Source organism: Bos indicus x Bos taurus, chromosome 2 (genome assembly GCF_003369695.1).
Source record: "Bos indicus x Bos taurus breed Angus x Brahman F1 hybrid chromosome 2, Bos_hybrid_MaternalHap_v2.0, whole genome shotgun sequence".
Taxonomy (NCBI): Eukaryota; Metazoa; Chordata; class Mammalia; order Artiodactyla; family Bovidae; genus Bos; species Bos indicus x Bos taurus.
In genome coordinates this window covers 25,717,594-25,739,694 of record NC_040077.1, presented here as the reverse complement: position 1 = coordinate 25,739,694, position 22,101 = coordinate 25,717,594, and the positions used below count along the sequence as shown (strand labels likewise).

The following is a 22,101-nucleotide window of genomic DNA, read 5'->3' as shown; positions in this document are numbered from 1 at the left end:
GACCCCAAAGGCATTTTTACAACACCTGCTATGTTGTTTTCTTTTTTTTTTTCTCCTGATGATCAAATGCTCTTTCATTTTATTTCAATGTTTTTATGTTATAGCTTTGTGAGTAGTGCTGCTATGAACATTCAGTTCAGTTCAGTTCAGTTCAGTTGCTCAGTCGTGTCCTACTCTTTGCAACCCCATGAATCACAGCACACCAGGCCTCCCTGTCCATCACCGACCCCCACAGTTCACCCAAACTCATGTCCATCGAGTTGGTGATGCCATCCAACCATCTCATCCTCTGTCATCCCCTTCTCCCACCTTCAATCTTTCCCAGCATCAGGGTCTTTTCAAATGAGTCAGTTCTTCACATCAGGTGGCCAAAGTATTGGAGTTTCAGCTTCAACATCAGTCCTTCCAGTGAATACTCAGGACTAATCTCCTTTAGGATGGACTGGTTGGCTCTCCTTGCAGTCCAAGGGACTCTCAAGAGTCTTCTCCAACACCACAGTTCAAAAGCATCAATTCTTCGGCGCTCAGCTTTCTTCACAGTCCAACTCTCACATCCATACATGACCACTGGAAAAACCATAGCCTTGACTAGACAGACCCTTGTTGGCAAAGTAATATCTCTGCTTTTTAATATGCTATCTAGGTTGGTCATAACTTTCCTTCCAAGAAGTATAAGCGTCTTTTAATTTCATGGCTGCAATCACCATCTTCAGTGATTTTGGAGCCCAAAAAAAAACAAAGTCTGACACTGTTTCCACTGTTTCCCCATCTATTTCCCATGAAGTGATAGGACCAGATACCATGATCCTAGTTTTCTGAATGTTGAGCTTTAAGCCAACTTTTTCAAAAACTTTAAAAGTTGAGGTATAATTGACCTACAACATTATATTTGTGTCAGGTGTACAACATTTCTGATTTAAGTTTATCTCTTCGACTCAAATCCTTGTCGCTGCTCTTCTGACAAAGCTGCAAGACAGAGGAGCAGACTTCGTCTAATCTTTAATAAGAATATTCTGTACCTTTCTATTTGGCTTTTAAACTTCAAATAACTTTCAGAAATCAATATTTTGATGACTGAAGTGCAAGTGAATAAGAAGCAGGAATGAGTTTTCCCTTTAATAACATGATCAGAAATTCTATGGGTTTTTATTGGAAGCCTGGGCAGAGTAACTGGGGGCGATTGCTAAGTGTCAGACAAAGGCGTCACTGCCTCCCCTCTCCCTGGCAGTGGACACAGCACCTTCATAAGGAGAGCCCAAACCAAATGGGGTTAATGGTCGTCCTCGCTTTGCTTGTGCTTCTTTCTCTCTGAATTGCTATTAAACTGCTATCTCTCATTTTCATACTGAGGATCTCAAAATAGATGCAGACAGCAACAACGTCAACCTCCTATGTGGACAAGACCATCTGTGCTTTGGTCAGGGAGTGGTAGCCCTTGGTGCTGCTGAATTGGGCCAGAGAACAAGATTAAAAATGATTTCTGTTGATTTTCCTTCTTAACAAGGAAATAGATATTTTTGTCCCTAAAGTGAGCTTCTCTTTTTTTCTTTTCATATCATTTCTCACTTTTATATTGCTTCTCATGGTATTACAAGTGAGCTTGGGTCAAACAATGTTTAATATCTCCAGGAGGGGGAAGCTTGCCTGGTCCTCTAACCAGAGGAGTTGATCAATCAAGAGAAGGCAGGGAAGGGAGGAGAGGGGATCAGTTCGTGAAATTCTAAAAGGCTGCAGCCATTTTTCTTGATTTCTGCTTCCCACTTCTTTTAATATTGTTGTTTCATGGTTTGGTCATAATGTGTGTTTGCATGTGAGTGTATGTATATAATAATAAAAATGTAATAATGTTCCATATAAAATTTTCTTTTTATCCTTTTGGTGTTTATAGCAATAATAATAACAACAGATGGTCTTATCTACCACCGATAGTGAAAAAAAATCACATTACTGCTACACAAGAGATAAATATGCCTAAGGAACCAAACAAATAATATAAAATCATAGCATTCTCTTCACAGAATAGACAAAACAAAAACAATTGATTTCCATATGTCTTTTATTTATTTTTTTAAATTTAAATTTATTTATTTTAATTGGAGGCTAATTACTTTACAATATTGTATTGGTTTTGCTATACATCAACATGAATCTGCCACGGGTGTACACATGTTCCCAATCCTGAACCCGCCTCCCACCTTCCTCCCCATACCATCGCTCTGGATCATCCCAGTGCACCAGCCCCAAGCATCGTGTATCCTGCATCGAACCTGGACTGGCGATTCATTTCTCATATGATATTATACATGTTTCAATGCCATTCTCCCAAATCATCCCACCCTCTCCCTCTCCCACAGAGTCTAAAAGAGTATTCTATACACCTGTGTCTGTTTTTCTCTCTCACATACAGGGTTATCGTTACCATCTTTCTAAATTCCATATATATGTGTTAGTATACTGTATTGGTGTTTTTCTTTCTGGCTTACTTCACTCTGTATAATAGGCTCCAGTTTCATCCACTTCATTAGAACTGATTCAAATGTATTCTTTTTAATGGCTGAGTAATACTCCATTGTGTAATATGTACCACAGCTTTCTTATCCATTCATCTGCTGATGGACATCTAGGTTGCTTCCATGTCCTGGCTATTATAAACAGTGCTGCGATGAACATTGGGGTACACGTGTCTCTTTCAATTCTAGTTTCCTCAGTGTGTATGCCCAGCAGTGGGATTGCTGGGTCATAAGGCAGTTCTATTTCCAGTTTTTTAAGGAATCTCCACACTGTTCTCCATAGTGGCTGTACTAGTTTGCATTCCCACCAACAGTGTAAGAGGGTTCCCTTTTCTCCACACCCTCTCCAGCATTTATTGCTTGTAGACTTTTGGATCGCAGCCATTCTGACTGGTGTGAAATGGCGTGAAATGAACCTTTGTGGTTTTAATTTGCATTTCTCTGATAATGAGTGATGTTGAGCATCTTTTCATGTGTTTGTTAGCCATCTGTATGTCTTCTTTGGAGAAATGTCTATTTAGTTCTTTGGCCCATTTTTTGATTGGGTCATTTATTTTTCTGGAATTGAGCTGCAGGAGTTGCTTATATATTTTTGAGATTAGTTGTTTGTCAGTTGCTTCATTTGCTATTATTTTCTCCCATTCTGAAGGCTGTCTTTTCACCTTGCTTGTAGTTTCTTTTGTTGTGCAGAAGCTTTTAATTTTAATTAGGTCCCATTTGTTTATTTTTGCTTTTATTTCCAATATTCTGGGAGGTGGGTCATAGAGGATCCTGCTGTGATTTATGTTGGAGAGTGTTTTGCCTATGTTCTCCTCTAAGGGAGTTTTATAGTTTCTGGTCTTAGGTTTAGATCTTTAGTCCATTTTGAGTTTATTTTTGTGTATGGTGTTAGAAAGTGTTCTAGTTTCATTCTTTTACAAGTGGTTGACCAGTTTTCCCAGCACCACTTGTTAAAGAGATTGTCTTTAATCCATTGTATATATTGTATAACCCTAAAACTTCCAAAACTATGTTGAATAGTAGTGGTGAGAGTGGGCACCCTTGTCTTGTTCCTGACTTTAGGGGAAATGCTTTCAATTTTTCACCATTGAGGATAATGTTTGCTGTGGGTTTGTCATATATAGCTTTTATTATGTTGAGGTATGTTCTTTCTATTCCTGCTTTCTGGAGAGTTTTTATCATAAATGGATGTTGAATTTTGTCAAAGGCTTTCTCTGCATCTATTGAGATAATCATATGGCTTTTATTTTTCAATTTGTTAATGTGGTGAATTACATTGATTGATTTCCGGATACTGAAGAATCCTTGCATCCCTGGGATAAAGCCCACTTGGTCATGGTGTATGATCTTTTTAATGTGTTGTTGGATTCTGATTGCTAGAATCTTGTTAAGGATTTTTGCATCTATGTTCATCAGTGATATTGGCCTGTAGTTTTCTTTTTTTGTGGCATCTTTGTCAGGTTTTGGTATTAGGGTGATGGTGGCCTCATAGAATGAGTTTGGAAGTTTACCTTCCTCTGCAATTTTCTGGAAGAGTTTAAGTAGGATAGGTGTTAGCTCTTCTCTAAATTTTTGGTAGAAATTAGCTGTGAAGCCGTCTACCTGGCCTTTTGCTTGCTTGAAGATTTCTGATTACAGTTTCAATTTCCGTGCTTGTGGTGGGTCTGTTAAAATTTTCTATTTCTTCCTCGTTCAGTTTTGGAAAGTTGTACTTTTCCAAGAATTTGTCCATTTCTTCCACGTTGTCCATTTTATTGGCATATAATTGCTGATAGTAGTCTCTTATGATCCTTTGTATTTCTGTGTTTTCTGTTGTGATCTCTCCATTTTCATTTCTAATTTTATTGATTTGATTTTTCTCCCTTTGTTTCTTGATGAGTCTGGCTAATGGTTTGTCAATTTTATTTATCCTTTCAAAGAACCAGCTTTTGGCTTTGTTGATTTTTGCTATGGTCTCTTTTGTTTCTTTTGCATTTATTTCTGCTCTAATTTTTAAGATTTCTTTCCTTCTACTAACCCTGGGGTTCTTCATTTCTTCCTTTTCTAGTTGCTTTAGGTGTAGAATTAGGTTACTTATTTGACTTTTTTCTTGTTTCTTGAGGTATGCCTGTATTGCTATGAACTTTCCCCTTAGCACTGCTTTTACAGTGTCCCACAGGTTTTGGGTTGTTGTGTTTTCATTTTCATTCGTTTCTATGCATATTTTTATTTCTTTTTTGATTTCTTCTGTGATTTGTTGGTTATTCAGCAGCGTGTTGTTCAGCCTCCATATGTTGGAATTTTTAATAGTTTTTCTCCTGTAATTAAGATCTAATCTTACTGCATTATGGTCAGAAAAGATGCTTGGAATGATTTCAATTTTTTTGAATTTACCAAGGCTAGATTTATGGCCCAGGATGTGATCTATCCTGGAGAAGGTTCCATGTGCGCTTGAGAAAAAGGTGAAATTCATTGTTTTGGGGTGAAATGTCCTATAGATATCAATTAGGTCTAACTGGTCTATTGTATCATTTAAAGTTTGTGTTTATTTGTTAATTTTCTGTTTAGTTGATCTATCCATAGGTGTGAGTGGGGTATTAAAGTCTCCCACTATTATTGTGTTATTGTTAATTTCCCCTTTCATACTTGTTAGCATTTGTCTTACATATTGCAGTGATCCTATGTTGGGTACATATATATTTATAATTGTTATATCTTCTTGGATTGATCCTTTGATCATTATGTAGTGTCCTTCTTTGTCTCTTTTCACAGTCTTTGTTTTATAGTCTATTTTATCTGATATGAGTATTGCTACTCCTGCTTTCTTTTGGTCTCTATTTGCATGCAATATCTTTTTCCACCTCTTCACTTTCAGTGTGTATGTGTCCCTTGTTTTAAGGTGGGTCTCTTGTAGACAACATATATAGGGGTCTTGTTTTTGTATCCATTCAGCCAGTCTTTGTCTTTTGGTTGGGGCATTCGACCCATTTACATTTAAGGTAATTATTGATAAGTATGATCCCGTTGCCATTTACTTTATTGTTTTGGGTCCAGGTTTATACACTTTTTGTGTTTCCTGTCTAGAGAATATCCTTTAGCATTTGTTGGAGAGCTGGTTTGGTGGTGCTGAATTCTCTCAGCTTTTGCTTGTCTGAAAAGCTTTTGATTTCTCCTTCATATTTGAATGAGATCCTTGCTTGGTACAGTAATCTGGGCTGTAGGTTATTTTCTTTCATCACTTTAAGTATGTCTTGCCATTCCCTCCTGGTCTGAAGAGTTTCTATTGAAAGATCAGCTGCTATCCTTATGGGAATCCCCTTGTGTGTTATTTGTTGTTTTTCCCTTGCTGCTTTTAATATTTGTTCTTTGTGTTTGATCTTTGTTAATTTGATTAATATGTGTCTTGGGGTGTTTTGCCTTGGATTTATCCTGTTTGGGACTCTGGGTTTCTTGGACTTGGGTGATTATTTCCTTCCCCATTTTAGGGAAGTTTTCAACTATTATCTCCTCAAATATTTTCTCATGGTCTTTCTTTTTGTCTTCTTCTTCTGGGACTCCTATGATTCGAATGTTCAGGCGTTTAACATTGTCCTGGAGGTCTCTGAGATTGTCCTCATTTCTTTTAATTCATTTTTCTTTTTTCCCCTCTGAATCATTTATTTCTATCATTCTATCTTCTACTTCACTAATCCTATCTTCTGCCTCTGTTATTCTACTATTTGTTGCCTCCAGAGTATTTTTGATCTCATTTATTGCATTATTCATTATATATTGACTCTTTTTTATTTCTTCTAGGTCAATGTTAAACCTTTCTTGCATCTTCTCAATCCTTGTCTCCAGGCTATTTATCTGTGATTCCATTTTTATTTCAAGATTTTGGATCATTTTCACTATCATTATTTGGAATTCTTTATCAGGTAGATTCCCTATCTCTTCCTCTTTTGTTTGGTTTGCTGGGCATTTATCCTGTTCCTTTACCTGCTGGGTATTCCTCTGTCTCTTCATCTTGTTTATATTGCTGTGTTTGGGGTGGCCTTTCTATATTCTGGCGGTTTGTGGAGTTCTCTTTATTGTGGAGTTTCCTTGCTGTGGGTGGGGTTGTATCGGTGGCTTGTTAAGGTTTCTTGGTTAGGGAAGCTTGTGTCGGTGTTCTGGTGGGTGGAGCTGGATTTATTCTCTCTGGAGTGCAATGATGTGTCCAGTAATGAGTTATGAGATGTCAATGGTTTTGGAGTAACTTTGGGCAGCCTGTATATTGAAGCTCAGGGCTGTGTTCCTGTGTTGCTGGAGAATTTGCGTGGTATGTCTTGCTCTGGAACTTGTTGGCCCTTGGGTGGTGCTTGGTTTCAGTGTAGGTATGGAGGCATTTGATGACCTCCTATCGATTAATGTTCCATGGAGTCAGGAGTTCTCTGATGTTCTCAGGATTTGGACTTAAGCCTCCTGCTTCTGGTATTCAGTCTTATTTTTACAGTAGTCTCAAGACTTCTCCTTCTATACAGTACCATTGATAAAACATCTCTTTTTGAAGACAATGGGCTGCTTTTCTGGGTGCCTGATGTCCTCTGCTGGCATTCAGAAGTTGTTTTGTGGAATTTACTCAGCGTTTAAATGTTCTTTTGATGAATTTGTGGGGGAGAAAGTGGTCTCCCCATCCTATTCCTCTGCCATCTTAGGACTGCCTCCCCCATATTTCTTTTAATGCACTCCATTTTTATCATGTTATATTTTCCATCATTATAACAGAAACCTTCACTATTTTATGCACCTTCCACACTATGTCACAATTGAAAAATGTGTAGATTATCTTCATTGGTTGTATTTTGGTTTGGCTCTTTCTAGATGATCTAAAATAAGGAGAGAAAATAGGTACAGAGTCTCCTTCTGACCCTAATGGATTGGTGGTAATGATGTGTAACTATGGTTCTCAACCCTGGCCACACCTTAAAATTATCTAGGGAGCTTTTTAAAAATGATGCCAACTCCACACCAGACCAGTATCAGAATCTCTGGGAGTTGGGTTCAGGCATATTTAAAATCTTACTGGGTGATTCTAATGTACAGTCAAGATTAAGAATTGTTGATCTGAAGCAGTGTCTTCCAGACCTCAACATCAATCCTGATTACCTCAAGAGCCTGTTAAAAACACAGATTGCCAGCCTCCACCCCCAGACTTTCTGATTCATTTAGGTCAGGGTGAGGCCCAAGAATTTTATTTTCTAACAAGTTTTTAGGTGATGTTGACATTTTCTGTGATGTGTTTTTGATTAGCTGTGATAATGTGGGGCCAACACCTTGAGAACCACTGACATGAAACATTGTGTTAGAAAGGAACTTGAAGCTGAATGAAAGTTCAAGAGAAGAAGGCAATGGTTAGTTAGTCACAGCTGCCCTGGTCATAAAAGGAGGAATTGTACTTGTCACTCTCACTCTTGAGAAACTCTTCAGTGAGCTGTCTTCAATCACAGTACAGAACTGAGTTCCTCCTGAAATGAATCACTAGTTGTAGTAATCCTACCCACATTGTCTGACGGTAGAGAATCTGCCTGCAGTGCAGGAGACTTGGGTTTAGTCCCTGGGTTGGGAAGATCCCCTGGAGAAGGGAATGGATACCCACTCCAGTATTCTTGCCTGGAGAATCCCATGGACAGAGGAGCCTGGCAGGCTACAGTCCATAGCGTTGCAAAGGATCAGACATGGCTGAGTGACTAACACTTTCACTTGCTTACACACATTGTGAAGGTATTTCTTGACCACCATCCTCACCCACAGGCAGCTCTGCCCAGCCCAGCCAGGACTGGAAGCTGGACTCCTAAGACTGTCCAGCACCACACCACTCCAGCTCATGTGTTCTGCTCACCAACTTCCTCACCTTGGGGCCTCCAACCTGTCTACTCTTTATATCTATTGTCATAGACAGGTGGCTTGTTTTCCTACAAGATGAGTTATTTTATCCAGTTTGTCAGCTGGGACTGAGGTCAAAGCAAGGCCTGTCATCATGGAAGAAGTCACTTTTGATGATGTGTCCTAGACAAAGGTTACAGAAAGTCAGGGAGTAGCATGACAGGCAGCAAGGTGCTGCAGAGAGAATAGATGGCTACTGAAATCAAACCCTACCTGCCTCTGAATTTATCCTCAGTCTCTAAGCACTTGTTTGTTTTCTCTTAGTTCTGAGGGGCTCTGGCAATCATAAAAGCAGCCCACAAGCAGAATCCAGCAATGGCCATGCAGAGGCTTCAAGCACCTCTCCTGTCACTGAGAAAAATTGGTGAGTCTTATCTGTAAGATTTTATTCCAACAGACAATGAAGCAAAAGTATTTCTCACTCTGTGTTATTTTGGTGAGTTGGAGAGAGTGGAGCCAAAAAGTGTTGCCCACCAGATTCCCCCATGTCAGAAGTTCATTAGTCTGTGGGCAAAAGTCTTTGATCTACAGGGCAATCTGGTTACAACCTTCTTGTGAGTTCTCCTTGTAGTGAAACCTGTATTTGGCCTCAGTAGGTTAAAACAGTGGTTCTCAACTGGGGGCACTTTTGCCCCCTCCCGCTCTCCTTCTGAGGACATGTGTGGTTGTCACAACTCTTCACAGGGGGTTTGTGTGAAGGATGTCTAGTGGATCGAGGCCAGGGATGCTGCTGCCCAGTCTACAGTGCGCAAGACAGCTCCCGCCCACCAAAGAACTGACTAGCCTAAAAGGACAAAAAACTGTGGGCTTAAGCTAATGCAAAAAGGGTATATCGTTTTCATTAAAAGTTTACTCCAGGATTTTGAGGAAGTAAGCAGGCCATTAGAAAATTCATTGTATCTTTTTGGAAAAAGAGGTGGTCTTAATTTGTAACTTCTAAAAATAATTCTTAATTTTTTGAGACATCTTATTCGAAACTTGACAAATTAAATCCTCAGTACTTCTCTAGCAGTCTCAAATTGCTTGAGCTGCTTTTAAAGTAATTTGTGGTTGTCTCTCAGTAACCACAGGGAATGGTTCCAGGAGCCCCCACAGATACCAAACTTTGCTGTTGCTCAAGTCCTTTACATACAGAATGTTGTGGTACAGTTTGCCCTCCACATCCATGGGTTTCACAACCACAAATTCAACCAACCTTGGATTTGCACAAAACCCATAGAAATGGAGGGCAGATTGTACTTAATAGTCAGAATAGCTCATATAAGGGTACTTGATGAAATATTGTAGGCCTAGTATCTCATATTAGAGATGCTCTCATATTTTGAACAAAGTTCAAAATTTCTTTCAGCAGAAAGACCAGTGAACTTGGCAGGTGGAAGACTTGGGTTCTGATCCTAAAGCTAGCATTTTCCAGCCCTGTGATCTTGGGCAAGTCAATGAATATAGTTTGGGAAATGGCTCCAGCCCCAGCCTGACTCCCATCAACCTCCACTGATGACCAGCTTTACTCAGAATATCAGGGCTGTGCTGTGAGCAATGCCCACTTCCCTTCCCTCTACCTTAGAACTGCTCCTTCTATTCAGCTGTCCATTCTTCATTTGCTCACCCAGGTGAGCTCTCCCTGGCTCACCTCTGTGATGTTCCTGCTCTCCAGGTCCTGCCACCATCAGGCAGACAAGCCTTGGCTTTCACATCTTTCTCCCTCTGCTGCCTCTTCCCCATTTGCTGATTCCTCTTCCATGTAACAAAAGTCTTCCCTGGGCCCTGTTCCTCCCTCTTCTTACTTTTATACCTCAGACTTCCTCAGACTGACTTCCAGCTTGGTTGCCTCATTCCCTCACCAACCCCTGCCTCTCTAAACCCAAAATCATCTGTGCCCTCACCACATCCCTCAAACAGTCTTGGGAAGCTTAGCTCCCAGCTAAGAGAGCCTTGTATTCATCAGTTTGTGCAACACTTGGTGCCATGGACCATGGTTTCTATGAATTGTGCTCGTCCATGGTTTTGGCAGCACCATGGTCTTCAGCTTCTTTCTCCCAGATGTCCTCCGTCTTTATCCTGCTCCTCTTCCACACACCTTGAAATACAGGCAGTTCTCCAAGTCCTTGACTCTCTTCTTTCTTCACTTCTCCCTGGGTGATAGCCTCTCTCACTAGTGTATTCTGGTACCAACTCTCAGCTGAGACAGCATGATTCTCAGGTCTCTTGTTCTGAGCTCCACCCTACTACACCCACCGCCTGCTGCCCGTAGATTTCCTGATCTATACACCAGAGCCTCAACAGAAAAGCCCACCAAAGGACCTCCACCAGCTCACCAGACCTCACCACTTCCATGAGTGCTACACACATTCTCCTGTGACCTGGTCTTCAAACCTGGTGCTCATTTTTGATCCCTACATCTCACTTAACCCCACCTCCAATCACTTGTTTAGCATCCTTCCCTAGCCCAGACCTACCATTATCTGTTTCTCTCCACTCTCTCCTCTGTATATATCAGCTTTCATTTCTAACACCTTATCAATTGTCTTAAAGCATATTCTGACTTCTCAAAGAACTTTAGTGGCTTCCTATTTCAGACCAAAAGAGGTTCAGACTCCTCAGTCTGCTTTTGCAAGCCTCTCTCTATCTCACTCCAGTTTGTCCTCTAGACTCAGCTCCTGCGTGACCCTTTATGCACCCTCTGGCTTCCTGGAGTCAGACTTCATATTGTTCCTACAAGTGCATCTCCTTCTGTTCTGTCTGCCCTCTCCTTTCAGTTCAGCTCTTACCTATTTCATCAAGATACAACATCATATCTCTCTTCTCTACAGAGTCCTTAATTCTCTTTAACACTCCTTGAACCATCATGGTCCATTTATGACTGTACTACTCAAAGGGCTGGTTCATAAGAAAATGAGGTTGTGTCCTAATGTACATCAAGCTACTGTTTCTTCAAGGAAGTCTTGCTCCCCCTCCCCCATGTATAGTCTCAGCCAAACGAAACAAGATACTTGGTAACTAATTGAACTGATTTGTATTCTGACACAAACTCTTTATGACATTGTGAGTGATAACATTGACAGACTGGGTCCTCGGACCACTTTGGTATATTACTCTCTGTGGCTCCCCATGTTTTGTCTGGTGTTGTGGTTGACCATGTGCCAGCAGTTCAGCTTCTCAAGGGCAAGGGCCAAATTTTCCTTCTTGTTTCTAGTACATGCAATGGGTCTCAATAAATTTGTCAGGCTGACTTCCAAGACCACTCCTCAGAACTCATATTTTTATGAAAGGAATGTTCTCCCTCAATCTTTAAGTGGTGGTGGCAACAACAGGATTCAGAATAATTCATCAGATAGTGTTTCAGGTCATCCGTGCCCTAGGGAAGGTGGGAGCCCATCTTTCTCTCTGTATTTGATGTTTACCTCAATGCCCTGTGGATCAACCCAGGGATTGAAAGGAAAGAAGTCTTGAGGCAGTCAGGCGGGGCATAATGAGGAGAGAGCTGGGTCATGCCAGTGGTGACTCTCCCAGCAGCAAGTAACAAAACTCAGCAGATTCAAGGACCCCTCAGGGTAACAGGTCTGAAATCAGAAGTTCCAGTGCTGGGCTGGCCACTCAGATATGTGGACACAGACTCCTTCCATTACTTTGCCGCTGTATCCCAGCACATCAGAACTTAGAAGCACAAGTTAGCTGAAGCAGCATGCTAAGGATCCCTTGTTCACATGGCATTGTCCAAAGAAGGAAGGAAGAGATGGATGGAGAAGGCCTATCGTCAGGAGTCTCTCCCTGTTGGTCATGAGGGAGACCTTTCCTAGAAGTCCCCAGGACACTCCTCTCACATCTTATCAGATGAAATTTGCAGAGGTGGCTCTGCAGGGGAGAGGAGTCCAGCGAGGGAAGCTGGAAAGGTGAGCATTTTCAGCTTCTGCAGAAGAAAGTAAGCAAAGAATAAAGGGGTTAGAGAAGCAACCCATAAAGTGTTCTAGAAGAATCCTAAAGAGGTAGCGACAGAACAGATACATTCAGGGAATGATGGAGGGAAGGCAAAATCAGAAGGAAGAGTTTATAAGGAAGACCCAGACATAAGAATAAACACTGTGAGACTAGAATGACAAGGACATGTTGAGGACATTGTTCTGACTCACCCAACATTTATGGCAGTGGCGAGTCTTCCTCACAGTTATCTCACAGAATGCACACACCAGTCTTTTGCATGATGTTCTCTATGAGTCAGATGAATACAGGGATGGCTACTCAATCAGCTCTCAAATGCTGGACTGGAGGCCACTACTGGGTTGGAGGCATCAGATTTACCTGCTCCTGCCCCAGTCGGCTAGCATGGGGTTCCCTCACTGTCACAGAGAATAAATGGCAGGTCTAGGGTTTGAGTCTGGATTTTCTGTCTCTAACAATAATAGTAACAACTAATATTTGATATTCATTAACAACTTCCTCAGAGAAGGCAATGGCACCCCACTCCAGCACTCTTGCCTGGAAAATCCCATGGACAGAGGAGCCTGGTAGGCTGCAGTCCATGGGGTCTCTAGGAGTCGGACACGACTAAGCGACTTCACTTTCACTTTTCACTTTCATGCATTGGAGAAAGAAATGGCAACCCCTCCAGTGTTCTTGCCTGGAGAATCCCGGGGATGGGGGAGCCTGGTGGGTTGCCGTCTATGGGGTCACACAGAGTCAGACACGACTGAAGTGACTTAGCAGCAACAACTTCCTAGGCACTGTGTTAAGGATTTCGCATGAATGATTCTTTTTAATCCTCATATTAATCCTGTGGGAGAGGCGCATATTATAGAAATTCTGACATTTAGAGAGTACAAGGGACTTGCTGTTGATGTTACCTTGTCAGCAAAGTGACAGAGTCAAGATTTGAACTCAGCTCTAACTCCAGAGCCCATGTTTTTAGCCAGTACATTCTGCTGCCTCTCCCAGCTCCAAATGCCTAGCCCAGGGTTTTTTGTATTTTTTTTTTTAATTCTATATTCTCTATTTGTCATTGCAACAAATCTTGAATCACAACCAGCTAAGGAGTAAATTCTGATGGGCAACAAACTCTCAGCCTGTGATTGGTGGAGAAAATTCCAGGTCTCAACCTTGGGAGAAAGCTTCTGGCCTCATGGGAAAGGTGTTCCCATGGGTACGTGGTGGGGCGGGGCTCACTTGGCTGGGGAGAAAGAAACCTCATGTTGCAAGTCCAAGTCAGTGGTTGGCCCGGTGCTCCTCTGTTCCACTTCCTGTGTAAGCCTGTAACTGTGTACAGTGAATGACAGAATGGAAGTAGTCTTTTATGCCATGGGGCTTTGTTCCCATGATGGTAATCCTCCATTTTAATGCTGATAAGTACAATAGCGAGGATTATGCCCCTTAATTTAATTTGGCCTGCGTATGGCAAAGCTCTCACAAGGCTTTTATTTGACATTCTTTAGCACAGCTAGCCTGTTGTTGTGTAAAAAGAAGCCCCTATGAGGGACGCAGCAGATTGACCATGCTGGTGCAGATGTTTTTACCCAGCAGCTTGTAACACACCCCCAGAGAAGCTGCTTCGTTGTTGGCCACTTCAGGCTCAAGAGAGACTGAAACTTCATGACTCAGACAGCCCGAGGGGAGCTGGCACTTTGCAAGAGGGGAAAATGGACTCATATTTCTCCCGTTTGTCATCCTTACGGCCCGGGGCTTGAAGCCAATTGGGCTGACCTCAGAATTGATGAGCCAGAGCAACAGCCTTCCCATCAGGGCTGACTGTGGGCCAGATTTTCCTGTGGGCTGTGAAGTACAGATTGCCACATATCTTGACAGACTGTGTGGGGGGTCCTTGTAGAAATATGTGGCAGTGCTAAGAAGATTCAACAAAACAAAACTTTTCTTTCCATGTCAGTATCTGGAGGAGGTCCCCTTTCCCACCTTTCCTCTCCCACCCTTCAATTCCCATGCTAATTTTCCTTCCACTTTCATTTCACTCACGCAGGGGGCTAGTGCACATTTCCTGCCCCTGTGGCCAAGTTATTGCACTAACATATTAAGAGACACCCCCACCTCCCCATGACACCAGGGGAGAAATATCAGCAGGTGTGAGAGGAGCTAGGGGTGGTGGCCTTCTTTTATGACATGCTTATGATGCTATGGGTTACCTTCTTCCAGTAGAAAATCAAGTAACAGACCTGGGATTGAATCTTAGTTTAGCTACAGTAGGTCCCCTGCATACAAACGAGTTCCATTCTGAGAGCACATTCATAAGTCAAATTTGTTCATTAAGTCAAACACGGTTTGACAGGGAGGGCTTCCCTGGTGGGTCAGCGATAAAGAATCTGCGTACCAGAGCAGGGGATACAGGTTTGATCCCTGGGATGGAAAGATCCCCTGGAGTAGGAAATGGCAACCCACTTCAGTATTCTTACCAGGAAAATTCCAAGGACAGAGGAGCCTGGCGAGCTGCAATCCATGGGGTCACAAAGAATTGGACACAACTGAGCATACACACACATGCCCCACTGACACAATCGAGTAGATAGGTCTGTCCTGTAATAAGTTTATAATACTTTTCATGCACTCTGATCAAGTGGGACTTATCCCAGGGATGCAAGGATTCTTCAATATACACAGTCAATCAATATGATAAACCACATTCAGTTCAGTTCAGTTCAGTTCAGTTCAGTTGCTCAGTTGTGTCCGACTCTCTGTGACCCCATGGACTGCAGCACACCAGGCCTCCCTGTCCATCACCAACTCCCATAGTTTACTCAAACTCATGTCCATTGAGTTGGTGATACCATCCAACTATCTCATCCTCTGTTGTCCCCTTCCCCTATACCACATTAACAAATTGAAAAGTAAAAACCACATGATTATCTCAACAGATTCAGAAAAAGCTTTTGACAAAATCCAACACCCATTTATGAACAACAACAACGACAAAAAAAAAACCGCTCCAGAAACTGGGCTTAGAGGGAGACCAGTCCTGGGTGTTCACTGGAAGGACTGATGTTGAAGCTGAAACTCCAATACTTTGGGCAGGAGTTGACTCATTTGAAAAAACCCTGATGCAGAGAGCTGACTCATTTGAAAAAACCCTGATGCTGGAAAAGATTGAGGGCAGGAGGAGAAGGGGACGACAGAGGATGAGATGGTTGGATGGCATCACCGACTCAATGGACATGAGTTTGAGTGAACTCCGGGAGTTGGTGATGGACAGGGAGGCCTGGCGTGCTGCGGTTCATGGGGTCGCAAAGAGTCAGACACGACTGAGCAACTGAACTGACTGACTGACTACCTCAACATAATAGGGATCGTATATGGCAAACCTATAGCTAACATCATACTCAATGGTGAAAAGCTGAAAGCATTTTCTCGAAGATCAGGAACTAGACAAGGATGTCCACTCTTGCCACTTTTATTCAACATAGTTTTAGACATGTTAGACTCAAGAGAAGGCAATGGCACCCCACTCCAGTACTCCTGCCTGGAAAATCCCATGGACAGAGGAGCCTGGTAGGCTGCAGTCCATGGGGTCACTGAGGGTCGGACATGACTGAGCGACTTCACTTTTACTTTTTACTCTCATGCATTGGAGAAGGAAATGGCAACCCACTCCAGTGTTCTTGCCTGGAGAATCCCAGGGACGGGGGAGCCTGGTGGGCTGCCGTCTATGGGGTCACACAGAGTCGGACATGACTGAAGTGACTTAGCAGCAGCAGCAGACTCAACATAGTTTTAGAAATCTTAGTCACAGCTATTAGAGTAGAAAAAGAAATAAAAGAATCCAAATTGGAAAACAAGTAAAACTGTTATTGTTTGCAGAGGACATGATACTATACATGTAATGATGCTACCAGAAAACTACAAGAGCTCTTCTATATATTTGGTAAAAAATGTAGGATACAAAATTGATACACAGAAATCTCTTGTATTTCTATACACTAACAATGAAAGATCAGAAAGAGAGGTTAAGGAAACAATCCCATTTAACATCACATTAAAAAGAATAAAATACCTGTGAATAAACTTACCTAAGGAAATGGCAAGCCACTCCAGTGTTCTTGCCTGGAGAATCCCAAGGACGGGGGAGCCTGGTGGGCTGCCGTCTCTGGGGTCACACAGAGTCGGACACGACTGAAGCGACTTAGCAGCAGCAGTAGCAGCAAGGAGGCAAAGGACCTGTACTCAGAAAACTATGATACTGATGACAAAAATCAAAGATAAAACAAGCAGATGGAGAGACTTGCCATGTTCTTGGACAGAAGGAATCAACATTGTCAAAATGACTATACCATCTAAAACAATCTACAATTCAGTGTAATACCTATCAAATTACCAATGGCATTTTTCATAGAACTAGAACAAAAACTTTTACAACTTGTATGGAAAAACGAAAGACTCCAAATAATCAAAGCAATCTTGATTACTACAAAGCTACAGTAATCGAGACAGTATGGTACTGGCACAAAAACAGAAATACAGATCAACAGAACAGGATAGAAAGCCCAGAGATAAACCCACATAGCTATGGCCACCTAGTGCACAACAGAGGGGACAAAACAAAAGAAAACACAATCTTTTCAAGAAGTGATGCTGGGAAAACTGAACAGCTACATGTAAAAGAATGGAATTAGAATACTCCCCAACATCATACACAAAAATAAACTCAAAATGGATTAAAGTCCTAAATCTAAGGCTGGATACTATGACAAAACTCTTACAGGAAAATCTAAACAGAACTCTTATGGACATAAATTGAAGCAAGATACTTTTCAATCCACTGCCTAGAGTAATGAAAATAAAAACAAAAACAAACAAATGGGACCTAATTAAACTTAAAAGCTTTTGTACAGCTAAAGAAACCATAATAAAACAAGACAACCCTTGGAATGGGAGAAAATATTTGCAAACAAAGCAACTGACAAGGGATTAATCTCCAAAATATACAAATGGCTCATGCAGCTCAATATCAAAAAAACAAACAATCCGACCAAAAAATGGGCCAAAGATCTCAATAGACATTTCTCCAAAGAAGATAGACAAATGGCCAAAAACACAGAAAAAGATGCTCAACATCACTAAGTATTAGAGAAATTAAAATCAAAACTACAAGATATGACCTCACACCAGTCAGAATGGCCATAATCAAAAAAATCTACAAGCAGTAAGTTCTGGAGAGGGTGTGGCAAAAAGGAAACCCGCCTACACTGTTGGTGGACATATAAATTGGTACAGCCACTATGGAGAACAGTATAGAGGTTCCTTTAAAAACTAAAAAGAGCTACCATATGATCCAGCAACTCTACTCCTGGACATGTATCTGGAGAAAACCATAATTCAAAAGGATGCATTCAGACTGATATTCACTGCAGCACTATTTATAATAGCCAGGCCATGGAAGCAACCTAAATGTCCATCAACACAGAAATGGATAAAGAAAATGTGGTACATATATACAATGAAATATTACTCAGCCAAAAAGGAATGAAATAAGACATGGATGGACCTAGAGATTGTCATACAGAAGTAAGTCAAAAAGAGAAAGACAAATAATTGTATAATATCACTTATATATGGAATCTAGAAAAATGGTATAGATGACCTTATTTGTAAAGCATAAACAGAGTCACAGATGTAGAAAACAAACATCATTAGCAAGGGGGAAGAGAGTGGGATAAATTGGGATTGACATACATACACTACTGTATATAAAATATGTAACTGATGAGACGGAGAAGGCAATGGCACCCCACTCCAGTACTCCTGCCTGGAAAATCCCTTGGACGGAGGAGCCTGGTAGGCTGCAGTCCATGGGGTCTCTAGGAGTCGGACATGACTGAGCGACTTCACTTTCACTTTTCACTTTCATGCATTGGAGAAGGAAATGGCAACCCACTCCAGTGTTCTTGCCTGGAGAGTCCCAGGGACGGGGGAGCCTGGTGGGCTGCCGTCTATGGGGTCACACAGAGTCGGACACGACTGAAGTGACTTAGCAGCAGCAGCAGCAACTGATGAGAACCTACTATATATCACAGGGAACTCTACTCAATGCTCTTTGGTGACCTAGATGGGAAGGGAATCTAAGAAAAAGTGGATATATGTGTACGTATAACTAAATCATTTTGCTGTACAGCAGAAACTAACACAACATTGTAAAGCAACTATACTCCAATATCAATTAATAAAAAATTAAAAATCAGTTATCTGAGATTAGATCTATACAAGATTAGATGTAATCTATACAAAGGCATTAGCACAGTTGTAGACATAATAAATGCCTGATAAAAGATGATGGCAAGCTGTTGTTGATCGTGGTGATAGACGTAGTAGCAATAATAGTAGTAATAGTAGTATGTAAAAGTTTCCTGCAAAGCTACCATTATATGAAAAGTTAAGACCTCTGGTTTAGCTCTAGCGCTGTGATCTAAAATAAGCACTGAGGATTCCAGTACTTTAGAACAATGCTCACTCTCAGCTTGACACTGAGAGCCAAATTTTCTTTTCTGTGTTCCTGGTTCTTACCTCAGGAATAAATCTGAGGTTGATTTTGGGCCCAAGACTCACCCTTGTCAATATAGCTAGGTTTCATTGGCAACACCCTCAAATGATAACTTTCAGAGTTTCCGTGATTTTTAGCGCCTTCTTAGAGTTTCTAGATGTTTAAAATAGTAATTGATCACGTGTATTTTCAAAACCTTTTTGAAGCCAGAAACCTTATCACCAGCTGCAAGGATCTTCAACAAAAAGTCTGTTTTGAATTATATTTTTCCTTGTGGATTTGCTTATGGCTGTACATAAATATTTATCGGAACTGTTTCAGCAAACCTTAAATCATCAGTGATCCTTATGCAAAGAACTCTTTTAGAAGGACTGTGGATGTCCAGGATGTCAGTAATCAGAGTTCTGTTTATAGGATCAGATTCTCAGGGCCAAAAACCTTTTAAAATGTTTGATGGTTTTCAAAATCTTTTGTTTTCCTATTTCTGTGTAGTTTTTCATGCTGTTCCTTCTGAATAGAATTCCCTTGCCAGTTCTTTCTTTACCTGTTGGTATTTAACCATCCTTCAAGGTCTCACCCATGAGGCGTCTCATGGTGCAGTGCTTTGAAGCAGACTAGAGCCAGGAGAAAAGTAGCCTAGGTGGCAGAATAGAGTGGGCCCTGGCCCAGAGGCAGGATGTACGGGGGGTGTTGGGGCGGGTATGGCTCTGGGGAGAGATGTCCAGTGGGATAAGGACTGAGTGTGGGTAGAAGTGCTGTGATGCAGGGAGAACTATGATACGGAATCAGGCAGATGGGAACTGGATATGGGAGACCTTAAAAGCTGCATGATATTATGGACATTATTCTATAAGCTAAAAGATGCACACCCACAGTCATTGGATAGAATATGGTCTGCAGACATATTTTCTTTAACCTGAACAATATCTTTGAAATTCTCAATGTTTCTAATATATAAAAATAGAAATATTTCATATCACAACTCAGAATTCTGATAGCTCCTGAAAGCTGGAGTATCTAAGCAGCAACCACTTAGAACTGAGTAGAGGCTATGTTCCATTGAGAGTAACTCACAGTCCTGCTTAGTTCATGGCCTGGCCCCACCAGCATCTGAGTCTGATTCCTGCCCATGTGTATTAGGGGCTCTGTGAAGGTAGAGGAAACAACTTAGGCTACAGATTCTGGAGACAGATTGTTTTCTCTTCTCACCTGGGTCTGTGTCCAAGTAGTTCAGTGACAAGTTACACACTTGTCACTTGGGCAAGTTAAACAAATTTCTGATAATGGTACCTATCTCATATGGCTATTGTGAGAATGAGCCATAGGAAATTTTTAAAAGACTACCTAGAATGTAGTAAGTACACAGAAATGTTAGCCATTATTACTATATTCTACATGAGATAATAAACTCCAGCACTGAAACTGTCATTTATTTCTGTACGACTCACTGAATCTAGAATCTAAAATCTTCAGCTATTATACGCATAAAACAAAATGAATGGATGAATGGACGAATGAATATACGCTCCTTGAATTTTTATTTCTGTTAGATCTAAAGCTAACTTTCATTACTTTTACTTAAGAAATGTTTCCTATTTATCTTGAGTTTAGCTTGAACACAATAACTAATTTTTGATAAGGTAGGAAGCTGACTTTCTCAAAAGTCAACAGTGCTAACGATATAAATAAAGGGAGATGCTGTTAACACTATGTAATTATTCTGTAGTGGATATACTTTCCTAGCTCAAAAATAAGCCCTGAGTTTGGAAAGATGCTTAATTGTGTGTTTTCTTTAGAAGCTTAGTTATTGGCAGGTAGCCGTCTATGGTTGATATCTTAAAGATATCAGTTGCCAGGAACCAGCATGTAATAAAGTTAAGCAGAAATGATGTTAGAATGCATGTCTGACTTGGGTTCTCTGGCCACCTCTACCCCTGTGTGAGACCCACACTTTAAGGCAATGTTTTTGTGTCTGGTACCTCAGACAAAGACAAGAGCGTGTCCAGAAACAATTTAGACAGTTTGGCATGAGAGCTAGTTTCCGATATGTCCAACACATCTTACAGATAGACAACGTTACTCTACCACCCCAGCAACATCTTTAACGTGATCACCCGTGGACAGACTTAATCTGTCCCTAAACATATTTGCCATCAGCAAATGATAAGAACATTAGCAAACAATGTCTTGAGTTCAGCAAAGTTGGCCTGTAGTGTTAGATTCACTCTCTGTCTGGAAAACTTGCACATTTACAGAGAGCTTGGGTCCAGCAACAGTTGGAGAAACATCATCTAAAACTAAAAGATATTTTCAAAAGTCTAAAAAGCTGCTTTCTAACTGTATACTGTAAATGTCAAGCAGTTCTCTTCTTTTTTTTAAAAAAGGCTTTTTTTTTTTTTTTTTAGTATGATAATGCCTGTACTTTTTCTAAAGAAATCTCAACCTCTATCTGTCTCCCTTTCCTTCTTTCTCTCTCAATCTCTCTTTCTTTGTCTCTCTCGCTATAGAATTAATACCTCTAACATTCTGATTTCTAACCTAAAGGACAACTTCAGGACAATTTCCAGTAATGACAAAATCTGACAAATTCTTCTGACCATTTTGCCATCCCTTGTTCCCTTCCTGCATTACTCATTCCATGAGTTTAGGAAATTCTAGAAATTCAGCACATTTCTGGTGTCAACTTTTGCTTGTGTCCTCATCAAGACCTTTGTTCAATTCAAGCTCAGAATGAGTTTTTGACAAAAAAAATACGTTTGCATATGGGGCTTCCCTGATAGCTCGGTTGGTAAAGAATTCACTTGCAATGCAGGAGACCCCAGTTCAATTCCATGGTTGGGAAGATCTGCTGGAGAAGGGATAGGCTACCCACTCCAGTGTTCTGGCCTGGAGAATTGGGGTCGCAAAGAGTCAGACACAACTGAGCAACTTTCGTTTCATTTTCACCTTTGCATATGGAGGCTATTTTGAAAGAAAAGAAACTTGAGAAAAGAAAACTTGCTAAAGTTGAAAATATTGTAGGAAACAATATTTGTGTAAAAATGAATTCTATGTGAAAGCAATTCTTTATGAACAGTTAAAAAAAACTGAGACTATAATCCTCCAGGTTGAAAGAAGATTAATTTTGCATGTGTCCACAGCCTTTTAAACCTTATTTCATTTTACCCTCTGGATTAGAAGGAAAAAAATATTAGTGTTTCAGCTCTAAGTGTATTTTGTGAATTAAACAGCAGCTTGCTC

The 22,101-nt window shown here is 41.0% G+C and overlaps 1 protein-coding gene across 1 annotated transcript in view; it reads left to right on the top strand.

Moving 5' to 3' along the window:
• The window catches only part of LOC113880971 (myosin-IIIb-like), a 225,596-nt gene that overhangs the window by 96,586 nt on the left and 106,909 nt on the right, over positions 1–22,101 (top strand). The window contains exon 12 of the mRNA XM_027523683.1: positions 8,658–8,757. Coding sequence (XP_027379484.1) covers positions 8,658–8,757 — 100 coding nt within the window. The remainder of the gene's footprint in view (positions 1–8,657; positions 8,758–22,101) is intronic.